Source organism: Pan troglodytes, chromosome 1, assembly GCF_028858775.2.
Source record: "Pan troglodytes isolate AG18354 chromosome 1, NHGRI_mPanTro3-v2.0_pri, whole genome shotgun sequence".
In the NCBI taxonomy this organism is placed as follows: Eukaryota; Metazoa; Chordata; class Mammalia; order Primates; family Hominidae; genus Pan; species Pan troglodytes.
In genome coordinates this window covers 17,214,352-17,237,379 of record NC_072398.2, presented here as the reverse complement: position 1 = coordinate 17,237,379, position 23,028 = coordinate 17,214,352, and the positions used below count along the sequence as shown (strand labels likewise).

Genomic DNA, 23,028 nt, shown 5'->3' with positions numbered 1-23,028 from the left:
AGAGCTTTTTATGACAAACCCACAGCCAATATCATACTGAATGGGCAAAAACTGAAAGCATTCCCTTTGAAAACGAACACAAGACAAGGATGCCCTCTCTCACCACTCCTATTCAACATAGTATTGGAAGTTCTGGCCAGGGCAATCAGGCAAGAGAAAGAAATAAAATGTATTCAAGTAGGAAGAGAGGAAGTCAAATTATCTCTGTTTGCAGATGACATGATTGTATATTTAAAAAACTCCATAGTCTGAGCCCAAAATCTTCTTAAGCTGATAAGCAACTTCAGCAAAGTTGCTGTTATCAATGTGCAAAAATCACAAGCATTGCTATACACCAATAACAGACAGAGACCCAAATCATGAATGAACTCCCTTTCATAATTGCTACAAAGAGAATAAAATACCTAGGAATACAACTTACAAGGGATGTGAAGGACCTCTTCAAGGAAAACTACAAACCACTGCTCAAGGAAATAAGAGAGGACCAAACAAATGGAAAAACATTCCATGCTCATGGATAGGAAGAAGCAATATCATCAAAGTCGCCATACTGCCCAAAGTAATTTATAGATTCAGTGCTATCCCCATCAAGCTACCACTGACTTTCTTCACAGAATTGGAAAAAACTATTTTAAAGTTCATACTGAACCAAAGAAAGAGCCCACATAGCCAAGACAATCCTGGGCAAGAAGAATGAAGCTGGAAGCATCACGCTACTTGACTTCAAACTATACTACAAGCTTACAGTAACCAAAACAGCATGGTACTGGTACCAAAACAGATATATAGACCAATGGAGCAGAACAGGGGCCTCAGAAATAACACCACCCATCTACAACCATCTGATCTTTGACAAACCTGACACAAACAAGCAATGGGGAAAAGATTCCCTATTTAATAAATGGTGTTGGGAAAACTAACTAGCCATATTCAGAAAACTGAAACTGGACCCCTTCCTTACACCTTGTACAAAAATCAACTCAAGATGGATCAGAGACTTAAACGTAAGACCTAGGACCATAAAAATCCTAGAAGAAAACTTGGGCAATACCATTCAGGACATAGGCGTGGGCAAAGACTTCATGTCTAAAACACCAAAAGCAATGGCAACAAAAGCCAAAATTGACAAATGGGATCTAATTAAACTAAAGAGCTTCTGCACAGCAAAAGAAACTATCATCAGCATGAACAGGCAACCTACAGAATGGGGGAAAATTTTTGCAATCTATCCATCTGACAAAGGGCTAATATTCAGAATCTACAAAGAACTTAAACAAATTTACCAGTAAAAAACAAATAACCCCATCAAAAAGTGGGCAAAGGATATGAACAGACACTTCTCAAAAGAAGACATTTATGTAACCAACAGACATATAAAAAAATGCTCATCATCACTGGTCATTAGAAAAATGCAAATCAAAACCACAATGAGATACCATCTCATGCCAGTTAGAATTGCAATCATTAAAAAGTCAGGAAACAACAGATGCTGGAGAGGGAGTGGGGAAATAGGGACGCTTTTACACTGTTGGTGGGAGTGTAAATTAATTCAACCACTGTGGAAGACAGTGTAGCGATTCCTCAGGGATCTAGAACTAGAAATACCATTTGACCCAGCAATCCCATATACCCAAAGGATCATTCTACTATAATCATTCTACGATAAAGACACATGCACACATATGTTTATTGTGGCACTATTCACAATAGCAAAGACTTGGAACCAACCCAAATGTCCATTAATAATAGACTGGATAAAGAAAATGTGGCACATATACACCATGGAATACTATGCAGCCATAAAAAAGGATAAGTTCATGTCCTTTGCAGGGAGATGGATGAAGCTCGAAACCACCATTCTCCGCAAACTATCACAAGAACAGAAAACCAAACACCACATGTTCTCACTCATAAGTGGGAGTTGAATAATGGGAACACGTGGACATAGGGAGGGGAACATCACACACCGGGGTCTGTCGGGTGGTGGGGGGCTAGGGAAGGGATAGCTTTTGGAGAAATATCTATTGTAGGTGACAAGTTGATGGGTGCAGCAAAACACCATGGCACGTGTATATCTATGTAACAAAACTGCATGTTCTGCACATGTACCCCAGAATTTAAAGTATAATTTTAAAAAAAAGAAGTGCTCCCAGGGACATTTGGGCAGGAAATTCCCGTGTTCTGGGTACCAAGAACACAGACCGGAATTAAAGGGGCAAATCTTTTGGCCATGTGACTGCCTCACCATGCAGAGGGGCATTCTGGAGGAATCTGGAAGTGAGGGTTCTCTATCATGATGCCCAGGGCAGGGGCCCCTCTTGGGTAGGTCCAAGGGCTGTTCTAGATTGAAGCAGATATTCAATCATTTGTATTTTTCCTGTGTTAATTTTTTTTTTTTTTTTGAGACGGAGTCTCAACTCTGTTGCCCAGGCTGGAGTGCAGTGGCATGATCTCGGCTCACTGCAACCTCCGCCTCCCGGGTTCAAGCGATTCTCCTGCCTCAGCCTTCTGAGTAGCTGGCATTACAGGTGTGTGCCACCACACCCAGCTAATTTTTGTATTTTTAGTAGAGACGGGGTTTCACCATGTTAGCCAGGACGGTCTCGATCTTCTGACCTCGTGATCCACCCGCCTCGGCCTCACAAAGTGTTGGGATTACAGGCGTCAGCCACCGTGCCTGGCCTTCCTGTGTTAATTTTTTACACATACTTGTTCATCACCCATGTATCGATCACTTGCATATTAAAGGAGAGGAGACCTCTGTGTGTGTCTTACTAGCCGGGGCACCTTGTCTTAGCATCTTTGGCTTCTAATGAGACTATGTTTATAAGCAAAAGGTGCCCAATCAGGCATAGTGAGACCACGTGGGGGTGAGGGCTGGTGCCTGGATGTGGACAGCATGTGTGTGTTTTGAGGTGGGAGTAAGGCCTGGAGTGATGAATGGAACTTTATAGCCAACAAAAGGCTTTCCTCAAATGAGAAGTTGTTCTGACCTCACTTTGTGCCTCTGCGTGGCCAATTTGGCCTTTTTCCTGCCAAATCCATTTGACGTAAGGAGCAGGCAGTATTTGGGCTAGCTGCTTGGGAACTTGGTAAGACAGTTGAGGAGGGCACCTCCAGCCTGGAAAACACTGCGTAGTCCGGATCTGGCTGCCTTACGGGGGCGCCATCCTTGGCCACTGAGCACAAACTACGTCTTCCTGCTAGTGTCCCAGCATCTCTCCCAACAGCAACAGCTCAGACCAACCATCAGACCCACAAGCTCGTGTGTCTTTTAACAGTTGCATATGAAAAGCCTCTGCTTTAGAGGGAAAAGTAAATTCTTTCCTTTTGTGAAATTCCCTCAGTGAAATTCATAAATTATGTTTCATCACAACTGGGCAACAATATTGTGTATTTGTAAAAACAGAGCCTTTGGCATAAAACCCAAGTGGGTCTGAATTTTTTATTTACTCCTTGAAATAACTTCTCCCAGCCCCAGTCTCCTTATCCTCAAAAGGGATTTAGAGAGTTATTGTGAGAATTAAACAAAATAATGACGCACATGGAGCATCCTGCCAGCACTCAGTGTGAGCTCACTTTTCCTAGCTTAAGAAGATCAAGTGTGGATTGGGGCTTGTTTTAAACACAAGTTGTTTAAGAAGATAGTATTCCACTTTTAAAACAAAGTCCCAAATTTTCTTCCTTCTTCTGTCTATAAAAAAGAATGAAAAAAATTCTGTGTGTGTGTGTGTGTGTGTGTGTGTGTGTGTGTGTGTGTGTGTTATGCCCATATTTCAGGGAAATAACAGGAGAAAGAATCAAAGAATGAGACTGCATATTCTCAGTTGCATACTACTAGGTAAGACAGTAAATAGGCATTCTAAGCAATTTAAAAAATACTGTAAATTAATCTCCAGGTCACAACTCTTTCAGTTATATGCGCCAGAAAGCAAGAAAGCAAACCCAAATATGCCTGCTGCTGTCAGCAGGGATTGCTGAGAAAAGTTAGCCTGTCTTTCCATTTAGAAAAAGCATTTGACAAAGGCACGTGAGTGGGAGGCTGTGAAGTGAACCTGCTTGGAACTGATAGTGTTAGCTTTTTACTGACCTGCTTTCCATACCGCAAGCATTTGGTTTTTCTTTTGTCATTGACTTGTGCGGATTTATTAGACTGTGTGCTTCAAGGGTGTCAGGAGATTGCATGTAGGAGCAGGTCTGAACTGGGAAAGTGAGAATTACCATATTAGATGATACCCAATTAACTAGTGACAGGCACAGCAGGTAAAATCGGTACCTGGGCTTTATCTACTATAAGCACTCGCCACATAGCAAACATTTTTAAACCTGGTGGAGCTTCCTTACTCATTTCTCCTTTCCTTCTTCCTGCCCACTCTCCCTTCCTGTCTAAGCAAGGAGCTGTGTCTACCTACATAAGTATCAAGACAGACAGGTCTTTGAGATGTGCTCCAGGGTTCAAGGGCAATGGGGCAGAACTCTCCGAGGGTGGTGACTCGCTGGGAAGCAACAGCCACACACCACCCCACAGGACAAAACAGTGGAAGCAGAGGCATCAACATAGTTCAGAATAATTGATTTTACTTTTTTCATGGACAACTGAGTCACAGGATGATGTCCCAGTTCTGAAAACACTTTCTCACTCTCTGTTCTTTGGGTACCTCTGCCAGCATGAAGTTACTTACTATAACTCAGCATTCTCACTCGCGTTACTCAAAGGTGAAAAGCTGGAAGAATGAGTTAATCTTACTTCCACGTTCAAATGTGGCTATTAGGACAGTGATGGAAGCTCAGAGCCTGTACTTTTGGACAGGCTGATTTCCTGTAGCTGCTCTGTCTTCCTTTGGTGTGGGATCATGTAGTCCATCTAGTAATCATAATGTAAGCTTGGAGGGAAATGATTTGGAAATAATTGGGAAGGTAAAATGATATGACATGAAATGCCTGCTATTCTAAAACACAAATCTTATTTTATGTGCAACTGCTGTTTTGGATTATCCATGCCTCCTCCTGCATCAGCTAGCATGGAAAATCCTTTAAGATCTCTAACTCAGTCACTTCCTCAGGGAGTCATGTTTAAACCCCCTCAAGCTGGGCCAAATCTCCCTCCATGACGCTCTGAGAATGACTGCTGCTTTTATCATTGAATCTAACTTGTTGCTTTTATTAGTCATCTATTAATGTGACTTTCTGTTACCAAGCCTGATTTTCTTAAGCCCACGGGCAGCATGATATTCACCTCTGTGGCCCCAGTGCCTAACATGGAATCTGGCATGTGTTAGGCATTTAAGGAACATTAGAGGCAGGGTGTGGTGGCTCACACCTGTAATCTCAGTACTTTGGGAAGTGGAAGTGAGAGGACTGCTTGAGGCCAGGAGTTCGAGATCAGCCTGGGCAACAAAGTGAACCCTCATCTCTACAAAAAAATTAAAAAAAAAAAATTAGCTGGGCACAGTGGCTCACACCTGACTCAGCTATTCAAGTCTCAGCTGTTCAAGAGATTGAGGTGGGAAGATCACTTGAGCCCAGGAGTTCAAGGCTGCAGTGAGCTATAATCACGCCACTGCACTTTAGCCTGGGTGACAGAGCAAGACCTTGTCTCAATGTCTCGAAAAAAAAAAAAAAAAGAAAAGAAAAGAAAAGAAAGAAAAAAAACATTAGATGAATGTATGAATGACAGTCAGGTATAACTCCAAAGAGAAACCCTTTCCCTGTTACCACTTATTAAATCAGTAGGACTCATATCTGTTAATTTTCCTTCTCTCTGTAAACATCTTATCAACATCAGAGAAAAAGAGACAGAGAATTAACAACAACATACTGAACGATGCCCTGACAATGAGAAATGAATCCCTTGCTAGTTTGGTAATGATGCATTTATTTGGCTCTGGATCTAGAGAATTTATATTGAGTAGTCAAAAGCCTGGGAAGGACTGAACTCTGTTGAACTCAGAAATCCTCTCTTGAGAGTTCTAGCTAAACTAGAACTACCACAGATAGGTGATAGCAGAATGCTATATTTGAAATGCTGCAAATAAATAAATTTATACATGCAAATCAAAATCTTTTAGTAAAATCACACAATTAACCTCTCACTGGGGAGAAAGAGCCAATGTAGATATATGCTTTAGAAAGTTGTTAATCATTTTCTCATTGCAACCTACTTTGAAATCACCTTGGCCTATTGTCTCTCATATATATATGTTTATATATATATATATATATATGTTTATATATATATATATATATAAACTTATTTTACACAATGTAGATTTATTTTATGCTGATATACTAGTAATGTTCTTCCCTACATTTTACAAACAATGAGATTTTCATTTATTGATGGCTGGTCTTTGCAATGGTCAGTACTCTTTGTAACTCTGACTTTTTACAGCACAGCCTTTGGCCTCCCCTGAATTTACTGTCTTTGAACACCTGCTTCATTTTGTTGGTGCTGAGATTTCACATCTCATGTGCACTAACTGCTGTCATGTTATATGAAGTTGAAGTCATGTGTTTTGTAACAATGAGCTCTGGAACTATCCCTTACTGGCAGTGTGACTTTGAACCTTACTGCTGCTCCATTTAACCAACTGTAAAATGGTGATAATGGTAGAGCTGCTTCACTGATACTATTATTTAGTTCATGTTTAGAATAAGGTGTTTAAAACAGGTCTTGCAAAAGAAAGTGCTCAGTAAAATGGTAGCTAAATTGATATCACGCGTGTCCCCACAGTGGGTCTCCAATGTGACAGTCAATATCATTTGCGTATGAGCAGACAAAACTCTCTAGGTTTTAGGGGTTCATGGTTGATATTTCCATTTTGCCCTTCAGTGTGAAATTTCACTCACATAGGACTTCATGGAAAGAATCTACCGTCTTTCAAGGACTTACACAATCTTATGCCATCCTACCTGCCAAGACATTCCAGCTGCAAGTCCATTTTCCTGTATTGCTGACTTACCTGGGTCTTTTCAGGATTATGTTACCTCTTCATCCTCATGCATGATTTAATTATCCGAACAAAGGTTCTTTCATTCACTCGAAGACAGCATAATACCTTAGATATTTGAAAATTTCTCAGAGTTCTAAAATTTCTCCTTTGTCTTTCACATCTTCCTTCTGAAAGATTTTACTAAGTGGGAGTTAATTTTATCTAAATTGATTCTTGAATATTGATCTTTGAAATCTGATGACTTATTTTCATAAATGTAGGCCAGGTCTCACTTGGTACTTAATGTTAATTTAGAAAATTCCAATAACGTGGCTAATGTTTGACAAACTTTGCCATTAATGCTAAACTGGGGAGGTCCCTTTGGCTTCCATTTTCAAAGGTGAGATCGTATCGTACTGATCCCGTCTGAGGATGCCTTCCTTATTAATTGAGGGTGGTGGGGCTGGAGTTTCTTCAAATCACTGGTCCATTCAATCTGATAGCAAGTCTGCCTGGGTGTTACTCATTTCCCATGCTATTTTCATGTCAAATACTGCTGTCCCCTTATGCAAGGGATACAATTCATTGAAACCTCGTTGGACTTCCTCCCACTTAACATTCTCCTACCTTCCGTGTTGACCTTCTTCTACCTTCCAACTTCCGTGTTTACACTGAAAAAGCTGTTGCTGGGTAGCTTGGTTATTTTTTTTCCCATCAGACTCATAGGGATATTTTTGGATTATTGGTTATGATGAATATTTATGGAAAATGTTGCTGTGCACTCCAGTGAGAAATCAGTGTTAAAGAGGCTGGTCCCACAGCTATCTCTGTGTCCCTGGAAGCCATGTCCTTTTTCTATTTAATTAGTGCCAAGTATATGGTCTTGCATGAAGGAGGACCCAGATTGAACTCCTGTAGCATGATGTGTGTTTCATGCACTCTACTGTTTTCACTGATTTATGGCATTTAATTATCAATCTGTTAATCCAAGTTTTTGTTTAATTGGATTCATCAAACTAATTGTATGAATTCCACTCTGTTATCATGGCCTGAACCTGAATATCAGATTCCCTTAATAAATAGAAACAGTGAATGTGTTCCTGCTTCTTCCTGATCAGGAGGTCTGCAGTCCTCTGGTCTTGTTTGTTTTGTAGCATTTCCTTTTGTATTCAGCATTTCTTTGAGTGCCCTCTTTGCTTCTTGGAACCTTGCCTTACTACCATTGCCATTCTCATAGGTCCCTGCTCTACTGGACCTAAAATGGTAGGGAAGAAAGGAAGAGGAGGGGAGTAAGAAGAGAGGAAAAGGTGAGCTCTATTCTCAATCAGTGTGTCTGTGGCTGTATTGATTCGGAAGTTTCAAATCTAAACTCCCTGTCTACAGTCTTGGCCTGTCTTGAAGGTTGTGAGTCAACTTAGTGAATACATGCAAGGTACTTTTAGGCTGTCTGGCTGGGAGATAAGTTGGGTCCAAAGAAAGTAATAGTTCAACATAGCATTCTCCTTAGATGGCAGCCTCCAGGCAAGTAGAAAAGCCCATGGCTTTGCCTGGAAGTTCTTGTGCAGGTCCAGCGTGTCACCAACTGGTGCTTCAGACACTGAGATGAGGCAAATACTTAGCATTCAGTTTCTTAACAAAGTGATTAACTTGATAGACATCTAGATTCTTTTTAAACATAAGAATATGGCTTTCTTTTCTTCAGGCGGTGTGTCCATTTTTGTCCATCGGATAGAAGGTGCTATCACAATATAAATGGCGCGTTGCGTATGATCAGCAAGGGCTTCTTAAGTTACTCCCACTTCCTTAGTGATACTCTCCAGTCTCATTGCTTCAAACGCCAATCCCAAATGTCTCTGTTCCAGAACTTTCCCAAACTCCAGACTCAGATATCCAACCTCACACTTGACATCTCCACTGAATTTCTAAAAACTTCTGAAATTTAACAAATCCAAAGCCAAATTATTGTCTCCCCAAACCCATTTCACTTCTCATTCTTCCCATCTCAGTTGATGGCAATTTCTGTTTTTTTTCTGGTGGCTTAGGGTAAAAATCTGTAGTCATTCTTGACTATTTTTTTTTTTTTTGGAAACAGAGTTTTGCTTTTTGTTGCCCAGGCTGGAGTGCAGTGGCACGATCTTGGCTCACTGCAACCTCCGCCTCCCACGTTCAAGGGATTCTTCTGTCTCAGCCTCCCAAGTAGGTGGGATTACAGGCACCCACCACCACGCCCAGCCAATTTTTCTATTTTTAGTAGAGACGGGGTTTCACCATGTTGGCCAGGCTGGTCTTGAACTCCAGACCTCAGGTGATCCGCCCACCTCAGCCTCCCAAAGTGCTGGGATTACAGGTGTGAGCTACCGCACCCAGCCAACTTTTCTTTTTCTTACACCTGGCATTTGACCCACCAGGAAAGCTATTGTCTCTACCTTTAAAATATATCTAAAATCTGCCCACTTATCACTAACTCCTGCTCATGCACTAGTTTAAGTCCCTATTGGGACATAGAATATGATACTACAAAGTACAGCACCTTGGAAACTGAGAAAACAGCAGAAGCAGAAAGGGTACTCTGACCATCTGCTGTCTTTCTGTGTGAGCTGATCTTAAAGGACTCTCTTGCTTACCTTCCCTGAAAGGTGAGCATAAGACCCTTATGTGACAGTTGCCCTGCCCCCCAATGTGGAGGGAAGGAATGCTACACAGAGGCCAAGGAGATTCTGAACAAACAGCCATGCTGAGCTCCAGTTTATCACCATTAGATCATGTTTTTGTCCAATCACGTTTCTACACAGCTGTCCATTTTTCATATGCTTCATTGAACCTAAGCACAAAAATAGACAGTTTTCTCTGGGTCTTGGGATCTTCATCTCTGAAGGCTCCTATATCACATAAAACTTTGGTCACATAAATCTGTCATGCCTTTCTCTTGTTAACCTGTCTTTTGTTATAGGGGTGTCAGCCATGACCCTGGTGATGGGTGAGAAAAAATATTCTACTTTTCCTCCTCCACATCTCCATCATCTTTTCCTGGATGATTGCACTAACCTCCTCCATGTCTTTCTGCTTCCACCCCATCCTCCCTTATGGTGTATTCTCAACATAGTTGCTGTAGGTCAATCTCATTTTTTTCTTCTACAGTGTTTTTCCATTCCACTCAGAACACTCAAAATCCTGATAGTGGCTTTCTAGTTACTACAGCTGTGCAACAAAACATCCCCAAACTTAATGACTTAACATCACCATTAATTACGTGCAAAATTCTGTGAGTCAGGAATTCAGACAGGGTATAGTGGGGGGGAATTGTCTCCATCCTGTGATGTCTGGGTCCCTCAGACTCAAAGGCACTAACCACCTGAAAGCTCATTCACTCAGGTATCTGGAGGTTGGTGCTGGATGTATTCTAAGACCATCACCCAGGTTTTCAGCTTAAACACCTACACAGGGCCTCTCCATGGGGCTTGGGCTTCCTCTCAAAATGGTGGCTGGGTTCCCAGGACAGAGAGCCACGCAGAAGCTGGACTTTAGCCTCAGAAGAGTTATAGAATCCCTTCCATCATACTCAGTGGGTTGGAGCAGTCACAGCCTGTCCACATTCAAGAAGAGGGAAATAGTCTTTACCTCTTGATAGGGAGTGGCAAGGTTCTGGAAGAGTATGTGGTACCAGAAATATTGCTGTGGCCATTTTGAGACTATAGTCTACCACAGTGGCCCGCTTGATTGGACCTGGGTTGTTTCTCTGCCTTCATCTTTTCTCCCTATGGAACATTTGGCTCCGGCCACACTTGCTAGAGCATGCAGATGTGCTTCTGCCCTGGGGCCTTCAGACTGCCTACTCCATTCACAAGATGCCTGTTGACGCCCTCTTCCCTCCCTCTGCAAACTTTTATGCAGTGTCATTTCCCCTGTGATGCCTTCCCTGACCACTCTACAGCCCCTTTTCGCTTGCTGTCTTTTTTTCCCCCTTAAATCCTTATTGTCATTACCACCTTCTAATGTTTTATGGAATTTTTATGTTTATTCTTTAGCATCCCTTGCTGCCAGAATGGAAGCACTACAGAAGCAGGAATCTTTACCTCTTCTGTCCACTGAGCTATCTCACATGCCTAGAACAGTGTGTGGCACATAAATATGTATGGGATGTGAAACAGAGAGGGCGTTTCTGGTTTGGGCATTTGGAATTTGCAATAATTGCTCCAGCTAGCACAACTAAGTTTGTGTGTTAGACCAGCATAAGTCAATAAAAAAAGATACCAACTTAAACAGTTGTTTTCATTGTGTAAATGTCTCTTTTTATCTTTTATGGACTAATGAACCAGAATGTTTAATTGTTTTAATTTCCATCTAAATATTTAGTTTCTTTATGAGGAATGGCAGGGTACTTTTTCCAGTTCCACAGTCCCTCACCTTACACATACACGTTGACTGAAATAGAAGTCTAAGAATCCCCAGACACTCCAGTAGCATGAATCTGGGCAGCCTGGCTTCTGTGTTTCCACATCCCCCAACTTTAGAGTACATGAGCCCTTCAGCATAAATAACCCTTCAGAATAAAGGTTGTAATAAAAACAGTGATAAAACCCACAATAACAATAATAATACTAATAATAGACATGGCAGCACCATTGATAATTCCAGCCACCATTTGCTAGAAACCCCTTGGCTGCAGGTGTTCTTCCAGGCACTTGGTGTGCACGTCTGTTAGTTATTATCTTGAGAGGAAGGCACCTTCATTCCTCGGATGAGCAAAAGGGGAGAACTTGTTCAAAGTATATCAAATCTCTTTTATCCGTAAAGTGCCTCTTTGATCTGCTGAACCATAGCAATCATTCATTCCTTCAACATTTGGTAATTAGGAAGCACTGAGTTTATCTCAAAGAGTAGCTGATCTCATCACTCATTGGAGGTTGAGCAATTGATTTCTAGTTACTGGCAGAATCCCATATTTATGTTTATTTCTCAATGAAAGGGTCCACAATCCTCCTCTACCCCTAGTGTGGCTCTTCTGGTTCATCTGTAGGATGGGAATCATTACACTGTCAGGTTCTCTTTCCCTGTATTGGACAACCGAGCCAATGGCTATCAGTTGGGAAAGGTAAGAGATAGAGCACATGTCATCCAGTGATAGACTATCAGTGAGCTGCTTTTTAAAGACTACAGCAAGGCCGGCTCAGCGCTGTTGCTCCAGCCTCTGACTTTCTCCTGCAGAGACACTCAGAGCCCCAGAATCCTCCCCAACTCATGACTTCAGGCAGCCATTCCAGTGGATTTGAGTGTTTTCCAAACATAGAATGTTACGATTACTAGTGGCTTGACCTCAATCCTTTGGCTTTGAGCTTTTAGTTGAATGGTTTTTATTCAATTGTGACTGCAGTTGCATTCACTTTGGATTTCCTTTTTTTCCCCCAGAAACAAGTGTGAAGGAAAATACTATGAAGTACATGGAAACACTTAAGAATAAACTGTGCAGGTAAGGATAATGATTTCTACATTTCAGACTCCGTAGCACATCTAGATTCTTTATTATAACAGAATTTAGTTAAATCAATGAAAAAGGCTGGCCAATTTCTCTAATAAATTAACAAAGAAAGACACAAAAAAGCCTTTTGAACCCCATCAGTGAAAGAGCAGGTGCCAGCCCTCATCTTGTCTTTTAAAAACTAAGTAGATTAAGATGTTTAAAAGTGTCTTGGAGAGATCACAGGATAGTTTTCATGTTCCATAAGAAAGAGAAGAATCTTCTTTACTATATTAAATTCAGAATTCATTCCTTAGTCTGTTTTTCCCTTTTTTAAACTTTAGTGTTTGAAGGGGATCTTAAGGATTTTAAGGCGGTTTATACATGGTTTGGAATAATATAGAAATGCACGTCTTAGTTCTGTTTTGAATCCTGAATCAAAACCAGCATGAAAATTTCTGGTTGCTTTTTTTAAAACCCAATTAGGAATTCATCTTTGAGAAATGTCAGGGATGCTGCAGCATGACAAGATGTTTCTGGCTTTTGTGGATGTGTGCTTAGGAAAATAAATCCCAGTCATCAGAATCTGTTCCTAATTAAGGCAACAAGTACTAGAGTGGAATATGCGCTTTCTTCCCTGGAAGTCATTTAGTTTTATGGAGACCATTTTGCTACTATTTTGGAATTTGTTAAGTAACTCTTTAGATAGGCTATGCCTTAAGCCTTTGTCTGCTAGGACGCTGTCGTGAGCTAAAATGCTGCTTTTCCCTTAAGAGATGTTGAGAGGGCCTGCCTTGCAGAGCCCTACTCTTCAGGGTAAGCAAGGCACTACAGGATTTATTCTCATCCTTGGAAAGCTGTCCTATAACCTCCTGATTGATCTTTCCCTGCTTCCCATGCTCCTAGACTTGGGAAGAATCTATGACACAGGTGGTTAGCAGAGGTGAGCAGGATGAGGAGAGCTTGCACCTGGGTCAGATGCTCCGCTCTGAGTCTGGCCTTCCTCCTCTCCCATGTGTTCGGGGCAGATTTCTGGCACATCCTTCTTGATCTCAACTGCAGCTGCCATTGTTTTAGCCATCAGCACAGCACACACCGTAAGTTACATTAGGTTATCAGGCAGCAAGTTGTAGCCATAAGCACGTGGGTATTGGTAAAGAGACACCCATTTAAATTGCAGCTCTCCCACATAAAAACTGCCTAACCTTAGGTAAGTGCTCACTTTCTGTTTAGTTTGTTTTGTTTTGTTTTTTTTAGCTATATAACTGGAGGAAGGGTACCTACCGCCCCAGCTGGTGTGTGAATTTAAATACCATATGTAAAGCATTCATGTGGTTGGTAGTAGGCACGCATTAGTTTCCTTTACCTTCTTCTTATTTATTTATTTATTTTGAGATGAAGTTTTGCTCATTGCCCATGCTGGAGTGCAATGGCACTATCTTAGCTCACTGCAACCTCTGCCTCCCAGGTACTAGCGATTCTCCTGTCTCAGCTTCCCAAGTAGCTTGGATTACAGGCAGTGCCACCATGCCCGGCTCATTTTTTTATATTTAGTGGAGATGGAGTTTCACCATGTTAGTCAGGCTGGTCGCAAACTCCTGACCTCCGGTGATCTACCCGCCTTGGCCTCCCAAAGTGCTGGGATTATAGGTGTGCACCATCGTGCCCGGCCACCTCCTTCTTTATATCATTAGAACTGATTGGACACTTACGAGTGGAAAAACACAAACTGCTTTTCCTCTGTTCTCACACAATGCAATAATCAACACAGAAGGCTTCTGTGATGAAATACCTGAGGGTTTCTCCCCACCAAAAAGTAAGCAATCAGTTCTGCTGCAGATACCAGCTGGGTGTCCTCTAACTCATTTCCGACACCAGCTACCTGGAGGCAGCATCAGATGCCACAGGTTGAGGGCTCAGTCCCACAAGACTGCCCCACTTACAATGCCAATGGCAAACCCAGGTTGTTTTGCCTGGGCTTCTGACCAACCAACTAGAAATTGGGATTCCCATGATCCCCTCCTTGGGTTTGATTAATTTGTTAGACTGGTTCATGAAATTCATAAAAAAACTTATATTTACTGGTTTATTATAAAGGAGGTTACATAGGATACAGATGAAGAGATGCATAGGGTGAGGTATGGGAAAGGGGCACCAAGCTTTCATGCCCTCCTTGGGCACACCATCTTCAAGGAACCTCCACATATTCAGCTATCCAGAAGCTCTCTGTACCCTCTCCTCTTGGGCCTTTTATGGGGACATCACTGGATAGGTATGATTGAAGTATGGACAACCATGTAGCAACGTGATTGGACAGAAACTGTGACCTACCACAAATAGACTGAGTGGGAAAACCCGACAGGGCCTGTGTGTTCAGATTCCCCAGCTTCTCTGTGCAGCGTTTCTTCCTTCAGGTATGGGACAGGACTCCTTCTGAAATGAGGGTCTATGACCTACAGTCAGATAAGGTAGGTCAGAGAATTTCTTTCCTTCTTTCTTTTTTATAAGTTCAACTTTTATTTTAGATTCAGGGGGTATATGTATAGGTTTGTTATATGGATGTATCGTGTGAAGCTGAGGTTTGGGGTATGATTGATCCTGTCACTCAAGTAGTGAGCACAGTACCCCTGGAATTAGTTTTCAACCCTTGCTTCCCTTCCTTCTCTGTCAGTCTCCAGTATCTATTGTTCCCATCTTTATATCCATGAGTACCCAGTGTTTAGCTCCCACTTGCAAGTGAGAACATGCAGTGTTTGGTTTTTTGTTCCTGCATTAATATGCTTAGAATAATGGCCTCCAGCTACATCCATGTTTCTGCAAAGGACATGATTTTATTCTTTATATGACTGCATAGTACTCTGTGGTATAAATGTACCATGTTTTCTTTATCCATTTCACCATTGATGGGCATCTAGGTTGGTTCCATGACTTTGCTATTGTGAATAGTGCTGTGATGAACATACGAGAGCATGTGTCTTTTTGGTAGAATGGTTTATTCTCTTTTGGATATATACCCAGTAATGGGATTGCTGGGTTGAATGGCAGTTCTGTTTTAAGTTCTTTGGGAAATCTGCCAACTGCTTCTACAGTGACTGAACTAATTTACATTACCACCAACAATGTATAAGTGTTCCGTTTTCTTCACAACCTCTCCAGCATCTGTTGTTTTTTGGCTTTTTAATAATAGCCATTCTGACTAATGTGAGATGGTACCCCATTATGGTTTTGATTTACATTTCTCTGATGATTAATGATGTTAAACTTTTTTTGTATTTCTGTTGGCTGCTTGTATGTCTTCTTTTGAGAAGTACCTGTTCATATCTTTTGCCCACTTTTTAATAGAGTTATTTGTTTTTTCTTTGGCAAATTGTTTAAGTTCCTTATGGATTCTGGATATTAGACCTTTGTTAGATGCATAGTTTGGGAATATTTTCTCCCATTCTGTAGGTTGTCTGTTTACTCTGTTGATAGTTTCTTTTTCTGTGCAGAAACGCTTTAGTTTGATTAGGTCCCACTTGTCAATTTGTGTTTTTGTTGCAATTGCTTTTGAGGATGTGGGCATATATTCTTTCCCAAGGCTGATGGAACCATAAAAGAGCCTGAATATCCAAAACAATCCTGAGCAAAAAGAACAAAGCTGGAGGCAACAGGTTACCCAACTTCGGGCTAAACTGTAAGGCTACAATAACAAAAACATCAAGGTGCCGGTATAAAAGCTGAGAATTTCTTTATGGTCAGCTCCAAGACAGAAAGGCAGGGGGAGATTAGGGTATATTTTTAGTTTTTATGAACTGCCTAGGGGAGAAATAACAGTGGATGTGGGAGTTATGAGCCAGGAATTGTAGATGAAAACCTATATACATAATTTCAACAGTCATGCTTGGAACTCATCCTCTCTCCCTCCATGTCAGCTCCTCCTCCTGTTCATCCAGCCCAATGCATGGCCCACCACCCACCTGGCTGCCTGGGTGGGTGGGCACCATGGGCTCATGCTGGCTCACCAGCCTCCTTTCTCACTCAGTTCCCAGTCTTGTCAGTCTTGCCTCTTTAGTATCTCACAAGCCTGCCTACCTTTATCACACTGACATTGTGGGCCCCTCTTCTGATCATAATAGCAACTTTTCCTGCTTTGCTGTTCCACTGTTGCCCTCTTACCACCTTCTCCAGGTGGTTTTGAATAAGCATCTTAAAATACCAATCTGGTCATTGCACAAGGCTGCCCGATGTCCTAAGGATAAAGCCTAAATGCCTTACCATGGTTCATGGCATTCTTCCATGTGGCCTCTGCATGTACTTGATTATCACCCATCACTACCCCATCATCACCCTATTGTAGCTGATACTTGTTCCCTTATGCTTCCCAATGCCATTGCATTTTTTTTTCTGGAAAGAAACTAATTTAGAAGGGGACATGGTTAAGGAGTATCATCCAGAGAAATATTCGATTGAATCATGTGAAATTGCTGATATTTCACCATTTTTGACCTAGAAAAATGACAATTTCATATAGTTAACCCAATATTTAGGGATTTGAAGTCATCTTCAGAAGGGTCAGATGCTGTGGCTGGTCTCCTTGCCCTTGACACACAGGCATAGTTTGCTCCCCCACCCCTCTGCATGTGCCCTGGTGGGCCTCTCCCAGCCCACCCCTCACCCTCACCAGGCCTTCCCATTCAGCCTTCAAGGTTTAGATTTCTCCTCTGTGCAACCTTCCCTGACTAACCAAGACTGAGTAATGTGCTTGCAATGATTTATTCTCACTTTCCGAGTGCTCCTTGACAGGTATTATAATGTAGCAGGACAAGCCGCAGACAAAACTCCTCAGACGCTGAGTTAAAGAAGGAAAAGCTTTATTCGGCTAGGAGCTTCGGCAAGACTCACGTCTCCAACAACTGAGCTCCCCGAGTGAGCAATTCCTGTCCCTTTTAAGGGCTCACAACTTTAAGGGGGTCTGCGTGAGAGGGTCATGATCGATGTGAGCAAGCAGAGGGTACGTGACTGGGGGCTGCATGCACTGGTAATTAGAATGGAACAGAACAGGACAGGGATTTTCACAGTGCTTTTCTATACAATGTCTGAAATCTATAGATAACATAACTGATTAGGTCAGGGGTCGATCTTTAACTGCCAGGCCCAGGGTGTGGCACCGGGCTGTCTGCTTGTGGATTTCATTTCTGCCTTTTAGTTTTTACTTCTTCTTTCTTTGGTGGCAGAAATTGGGCATAAGACAATATGAGAGGTGGTCTCCTCCCTTAATAAGATTAAGTCTGCCTTGTTCAGGACTGTATTCTCAGTGATTTGCCAGTGCTGGATGGTACAGGGGTTCCCAATAAACATGTATTGAATGAATGATTGAATAAATATGTGAATTAATGCAAATAATTTGTAAACATCCTAGGCTCATCTTTTGTCATCTCCAGCCTCTTTCTCTGCCTCTCCAGCCATGCTGACGTTGCAAAGCCACCTTGCCCCTGGCCTCTTGACTCACATACCTTAGCTACCTAGGATCCTGCCACAGTCTAAATGACCGTGATAGTAGCTGGCCCTTCCTGTAGCCTGGAGGGCTCTTTTCATGCTATTTCAAGCTATTATGAGGCGTGGGTCAGATTTGTGTGAACTGGTATGGTGTAAACAATGGAACAGGGAGGAGAAAAAGCAGCTAGGAGTCTGCAACCCCTCTGGCAGTAGGCAATTCTATTCCCACTTCAGAACAGGAGGCCAGAGTGGATGCTGCAAAAGCCTGGTGACCATCAGGATCTCTGTGACAGAACCCAGTAGTTATGGTTGTTTTCAGACACTCTGTGGGCTCCACTGATAATCTGTCACCTTCACAGTTCCTTTCCAAGAGGATCAACATTTTACAATAGGAAAACAGTTTTAACACCTGACACAGTGGTGCATCTTAGTGACTGCTTGATTAACATCTCAAGTTATCCATTAAAGAAGATGAAAATCTTTACCTGTTCCCACTGTTTAGCGTTTCTTGGTCTTACAGGATTTTAGAGAGGAAGCAGCTGAGAACAGAATGGATTGCTCCTTTTCCATTAGAATGCTGGAGAGCATATACTTAAAGATCAGAGCTAAGAAACCTAAATCTGGCTAGTCACCATTTTGGGGACAAATTCAAATGATAGCACTATCTTTGTTACTCTTTCAAAGTATACAGAGACCTGAAGACCCAGATATTGAGGCAAACTCAGGTAGACTCAAGATCTATTCTCTATCAAGTATATCAAGTGAGTTAGAAAGTTAGGAAGTATCTGATGCTGGCAGCGGTTCAAAAGCACATCTTGCTTTTTTGCAAAGCAAAAAGTGGACAAATATTACATGAGGACTTTTAGTGTATGTTTAAATAAGGATTTGCCTTGTAATCATCTGAGTTATAAGTTAGATGCATGTATTCATGTTCCTCCTTCTACAAAGGAGAGATTCCATTTGTGGATTTTTTTTTTTCCAATTTCCACCTGTTTTAGGAATATCCCTCCTTCTCCTTATCCATAGCCAAATATCCAGGAGGGTGACTGCAGTCAGTTACCTGGTCATTCCATAGAGGCTTTCCTCTGCATTCCCATCACTACTACCTGCAACTTGGCCCATTAAATAATCTCCTAATAGCCTCTCTTCCCTCCTGGCTCACAACAGTTTAGTCTGCTCTTCTCCCACAGCCAGAATGACTTTATTACCATCCTGTTAGGCTCCTTTCGCATCCAGCATAAATTCCGCAGTCCTTGTTATGTCCTCCTCCTCTCTGCCCCTTGGGCTCTTCATGAGGTGGTTCCAGGCTACTGGTCCAACCTCATCTCTGTAATCCTCATCTGCACCAGGTGACTGATGCTCCATTCTAGCCCATTTCCCTACATTAACTGCGCTCCACAGCAGCACCTTTGCAGAGCCCTCCCCGACCTAGCCCCTGTGCTCACACTCACCCTTACGACTCAGCACAATTGTCCTTCTCTATAAAGCCTTTCTGGCCTCCTGCTATTTCCTGCATGGTACCCATAGTGGTAGCCACGTACACGAATGTGTTGCATTCACTCAGTCTGTCTAATTCTATTAGACTGTGAGCTCCTTGTAGATGGAGCCTTTACTTTTCTTATATTCCAAGCGGTATTCTAAGGTTTCCATGCCTTACTTTCCTTGTATTCTAAGTGGTTGGCATGCTGTTTGGTGTGTAGTCAACAGACAAATTGTATTTAATACAAGAATGAATGGATAAATTGCAATTTTATCTTGTTCCTCCTTGGAAATTTATTTGCAACTTGATTATCTTGACACTATATTCTCAACTATTACATTCAGAAAGTCAAGGCAACCTGAGAAGATACAGTGCCCAAATCCATTTGTCTTGCCATCAAATCTTAGTGGTATATAATAGAATAGAAAAAAACGACTCTTAAAGAGCTTGACCCACTTACTCTCACTCCTTCAGGGTTATTGTTTCCAGAGGTGAGTAGTTAAGTGTGATTTTCTCCTAGCTTGTTTTCTCTTATGGCCAAACCTTGCTTTAGTTTTTATTTTCTCAATTATTACATATTATCTGTTATCTTTTTTAAAGGGTCAAATGAAATATTCAGAAGGCTTTACTTTATAGATGGGTTCCTGTTGAAATGGATCTTATATCTCTAACCAGTGTACAGGAGAAATTCATTATTGCCTGATGGCAAACTCATGTCTCTGGACCAAGTGGGCCAAGCCCTCCCCCTGAGGATGGGTGTAGTGGTTCCATTTAACTGATGGAATCTCTTGTATGCATGACTAATGTGAACATTTCTCTTCTTTCTAGAATCTCTTCATTCTAACTCTACTTTTTTTTTCTGAAGTTCAACATAAAACCTTTACCACGAACTCTTGATCACTTGGTAGATTATAAGTGATGCTTGCGTCCTTGTCCTCTAGTGAACCTTTACCACAAACTCTTGAGCACTTAGTGGATTATAGGTGATGTTTGTGTCCTTGTCCTCTAGTGTGTTCCTCAAGTGTTTGCTTCCAGTGTGCATCACACTTTTATCATCAGAAAAGACAAACAAAGAATCTTTTAACTCTGTTTTGAACATAGAAGAAAGTAGTTGGATACCTCCTTGGAGGCCCTTCTTAGCTTTAGAAGGAACTATCAAGAACTCAATGGTCTTATCTGAAATTTGCTTTGAAATTTAGAGATTGATGTATTTTTACAAAGATGATCCAGTTCCCTTTTTAGAAACTAATGTTTACTTTTTAATTATTAAAATTTCAATAGGACAGCCTGATGTGGAATGATAGCCAGGTGAACTCACCCTGCTAATGAATGTCCAGAGGTGGCCAGCAGGGTGAGCAGCACCTGAAAGACCAAGGTCTGTTCCCTCACCCAAGGCTCCCAGAGCCTGTGTGTCATGGCCAAAAAAGACTGTCAACTGCCAACTGCTCTCAATCTAATGAAGATGGGAACCGGGGTCAAAAATTGGAGCAATTGTTTCCAAAACAGGTGCACACAAAACAGTTTACTGGAGTGTGGGAAGAACATATTATAATTTCTATTTTATGCTTCAATTTCATCCATTTATATTTTATCTTCAAAAATGTTTTATATGTATGTAGTAATACATGTATACCACTTGTGAAACAAATATTGGAGTTTCATAATTTTCTTACTGATGAGTGCACACAGTTTAAATTAGAGAGTGTTGAAAAAATATTCATTTACTTATGTTCTAATATTAAACCATAGCAGTCTCCATAAAATATTCATTGTCGGATTTATACACTTTTGAACTTTGAAGCTATTTGACTATTTTGACCAATTTTACAAGAGAAACAATGATTTACATTACCTTATCAGTTTGAAATGCAAACTGTAAGAAAATATAAAGCGCTTAATTCTACAAAGTTAAATGAAATCATTAATTTGATAATCATTGATTTTTGCATTTAACTTTTACCTTATCTCATCAGAAAAATCTTAAGTATGCTTAAAATAATAATGCATAAGCTAAACATACACAGAGAAAAAATGCATAAAATATAACAAAATGGCATGAATTAAAAAGAGTAAAAAAGGAAGGAAAACAAAGGTAGGAAAAACATTAGTAACACTTTGATGGGGATTAGACTCAACACCATAGTAGTTCACTATTCTAGACACTCAATTAAGTATTAACTGATATGTATATAAAACTAAGTAACACTTTACAATGTAAAATGTAAATGATATAATTTATAATTAACTTTTCTGCATTGGCCTATTGGTCATTATAATACTTTCCATTCTATAAGAACCCATGTAATGAATTTTAACTCAGAAATAACTTTTCCAGGAAATGTTCACTTGTGATGGAATTCAGTTTCCAGAGTACTCAGATAACTTCAAAAAATCTGCATGTGGTTCTTTGGAGAGAGAAAGCAGATTTCCATCTTCTAGAATTCCAGCTCCCTGTGTTAGGAAAGTCTTTCCTTCAAAACAAGAAAAGAAGCCACCAACCCTGAATTGGAACTGGCCTCTTCACATCTGGACCACAACATGGGAGGCGGAGGCAACTCTTCCCTTCTCGGTACCCTGAGCAGATGTACCAGTCACAGTAATTAATATAAAAGGTGTCCTTCCTCTTGAGGCATCACTTTTAAAACAAAAACAAAAACAAAAAGCCCTCACACACACACACAAAAACCTGTTTCTGTTTCCCTATGTAGTGAAGACCCCTGAGGTTGGCAGCAGTGTTGTCCACCGCCAACTCCCTGTGGTCGATCTGGAAGCTTCATCTAGGGAGGGGCTCATGAAGGGGCCTCATGAGTAACCCCTCTCCTGAGGATTGTTATTTTCAAGTACCAGCTCTGGAATCAGATAGTCTAGATTCAAGGGTGGCCACTTCTGAGCTGTGGGGCTTTACCAGGTTAATGCAGCTCTTAAAGACTTGATTTTCTGTCATAACAATGGGACAACAGTAGAATAAGATAAAAACTATTTCTTATATATAATAAGGGATTAATCAATGATCACCAGTATGTACTAGTAGGAATTATGTCACCATGGAAATTATGAAACCAAGAAACTCTACATTAAAAAACAAGTTTTATTTTATAAAAACAGAAGAGAATACCTTATCTTCCTGGTGAAATTGTGGGGAGCAGAGAGATGTTTGCTTGTAGCTAATACCCTCCATTAAGGATCTGCCAAACCTCCTGATTATCCAAACACTCCGTGTTTTTTTTTTTTTTTTTTTTTTTTTTTTTTTTGCTGTCTGCCCTTTGGCCAGCTGTTAGCACCTCCTGCAGAGGGTGGGAAGAAAAAGAAATGAGGTAATTGAGTTCTTGCTAATGGCTGTGACAGAAGATTTAGAGCCTTCAGTGGTTCCTACAATCAAGTGGCAGGGATCCTAGAGCACACTGCTGCTCTCAGAACGGATCTGGCTTGTTCTGGAGTTTTTGAGATTGACAGAGCTCAGAGTTCCCAGGCTCCAGAGCTCAGGTGCTGGGGAGGATTTCCCATCGCTTCTGAGATTTGGGGAGCTCCAAGGCCCCTCCTCTTGACCCTCAGTGGAGCTCAAAAGAAAATCGTCTTGACCTCAGAGACAGCATTTTGGGGGGAAGATACTCCAATATACTTGTTTCTTTGTTTCTTTTTTTTTTTATTATACTTTAAGTTCTAGGGTACATGTGCACAACTTGCAG

The 23,028-nt window shown here is 41.2% G+C and overlaps 1 protein-coding gene across 3 annotated transcripts in view; it reads left to right on the top strand.

Moving 5' to 3' along the window:
- The window catches only part of DISC1 (DISC1 scaffold protein), a 414,923-nt gene that overhangs the window by 320,068 nt on the left and 71,827 nt on the right, over positions 1-23,028 (top strand). For 2 of the 3 annotated variants that reach the window (XM_001151459.7, XM_054660130.2), the window contains exon 10: positions 12,339-12,399. The exons of the other annotated variant lie outside the window; for it this stretch is intronic. In XM_001151459.7, the coding sequence (XP_001151459.4) occupies positions 12,339-12,399 (61 nt within the window). The remainder of the gene's footprint in view (positions 1-12,338; positions 12,400-23,028) is intronic. 3 annotated transcript variants of the gene reach the window in all.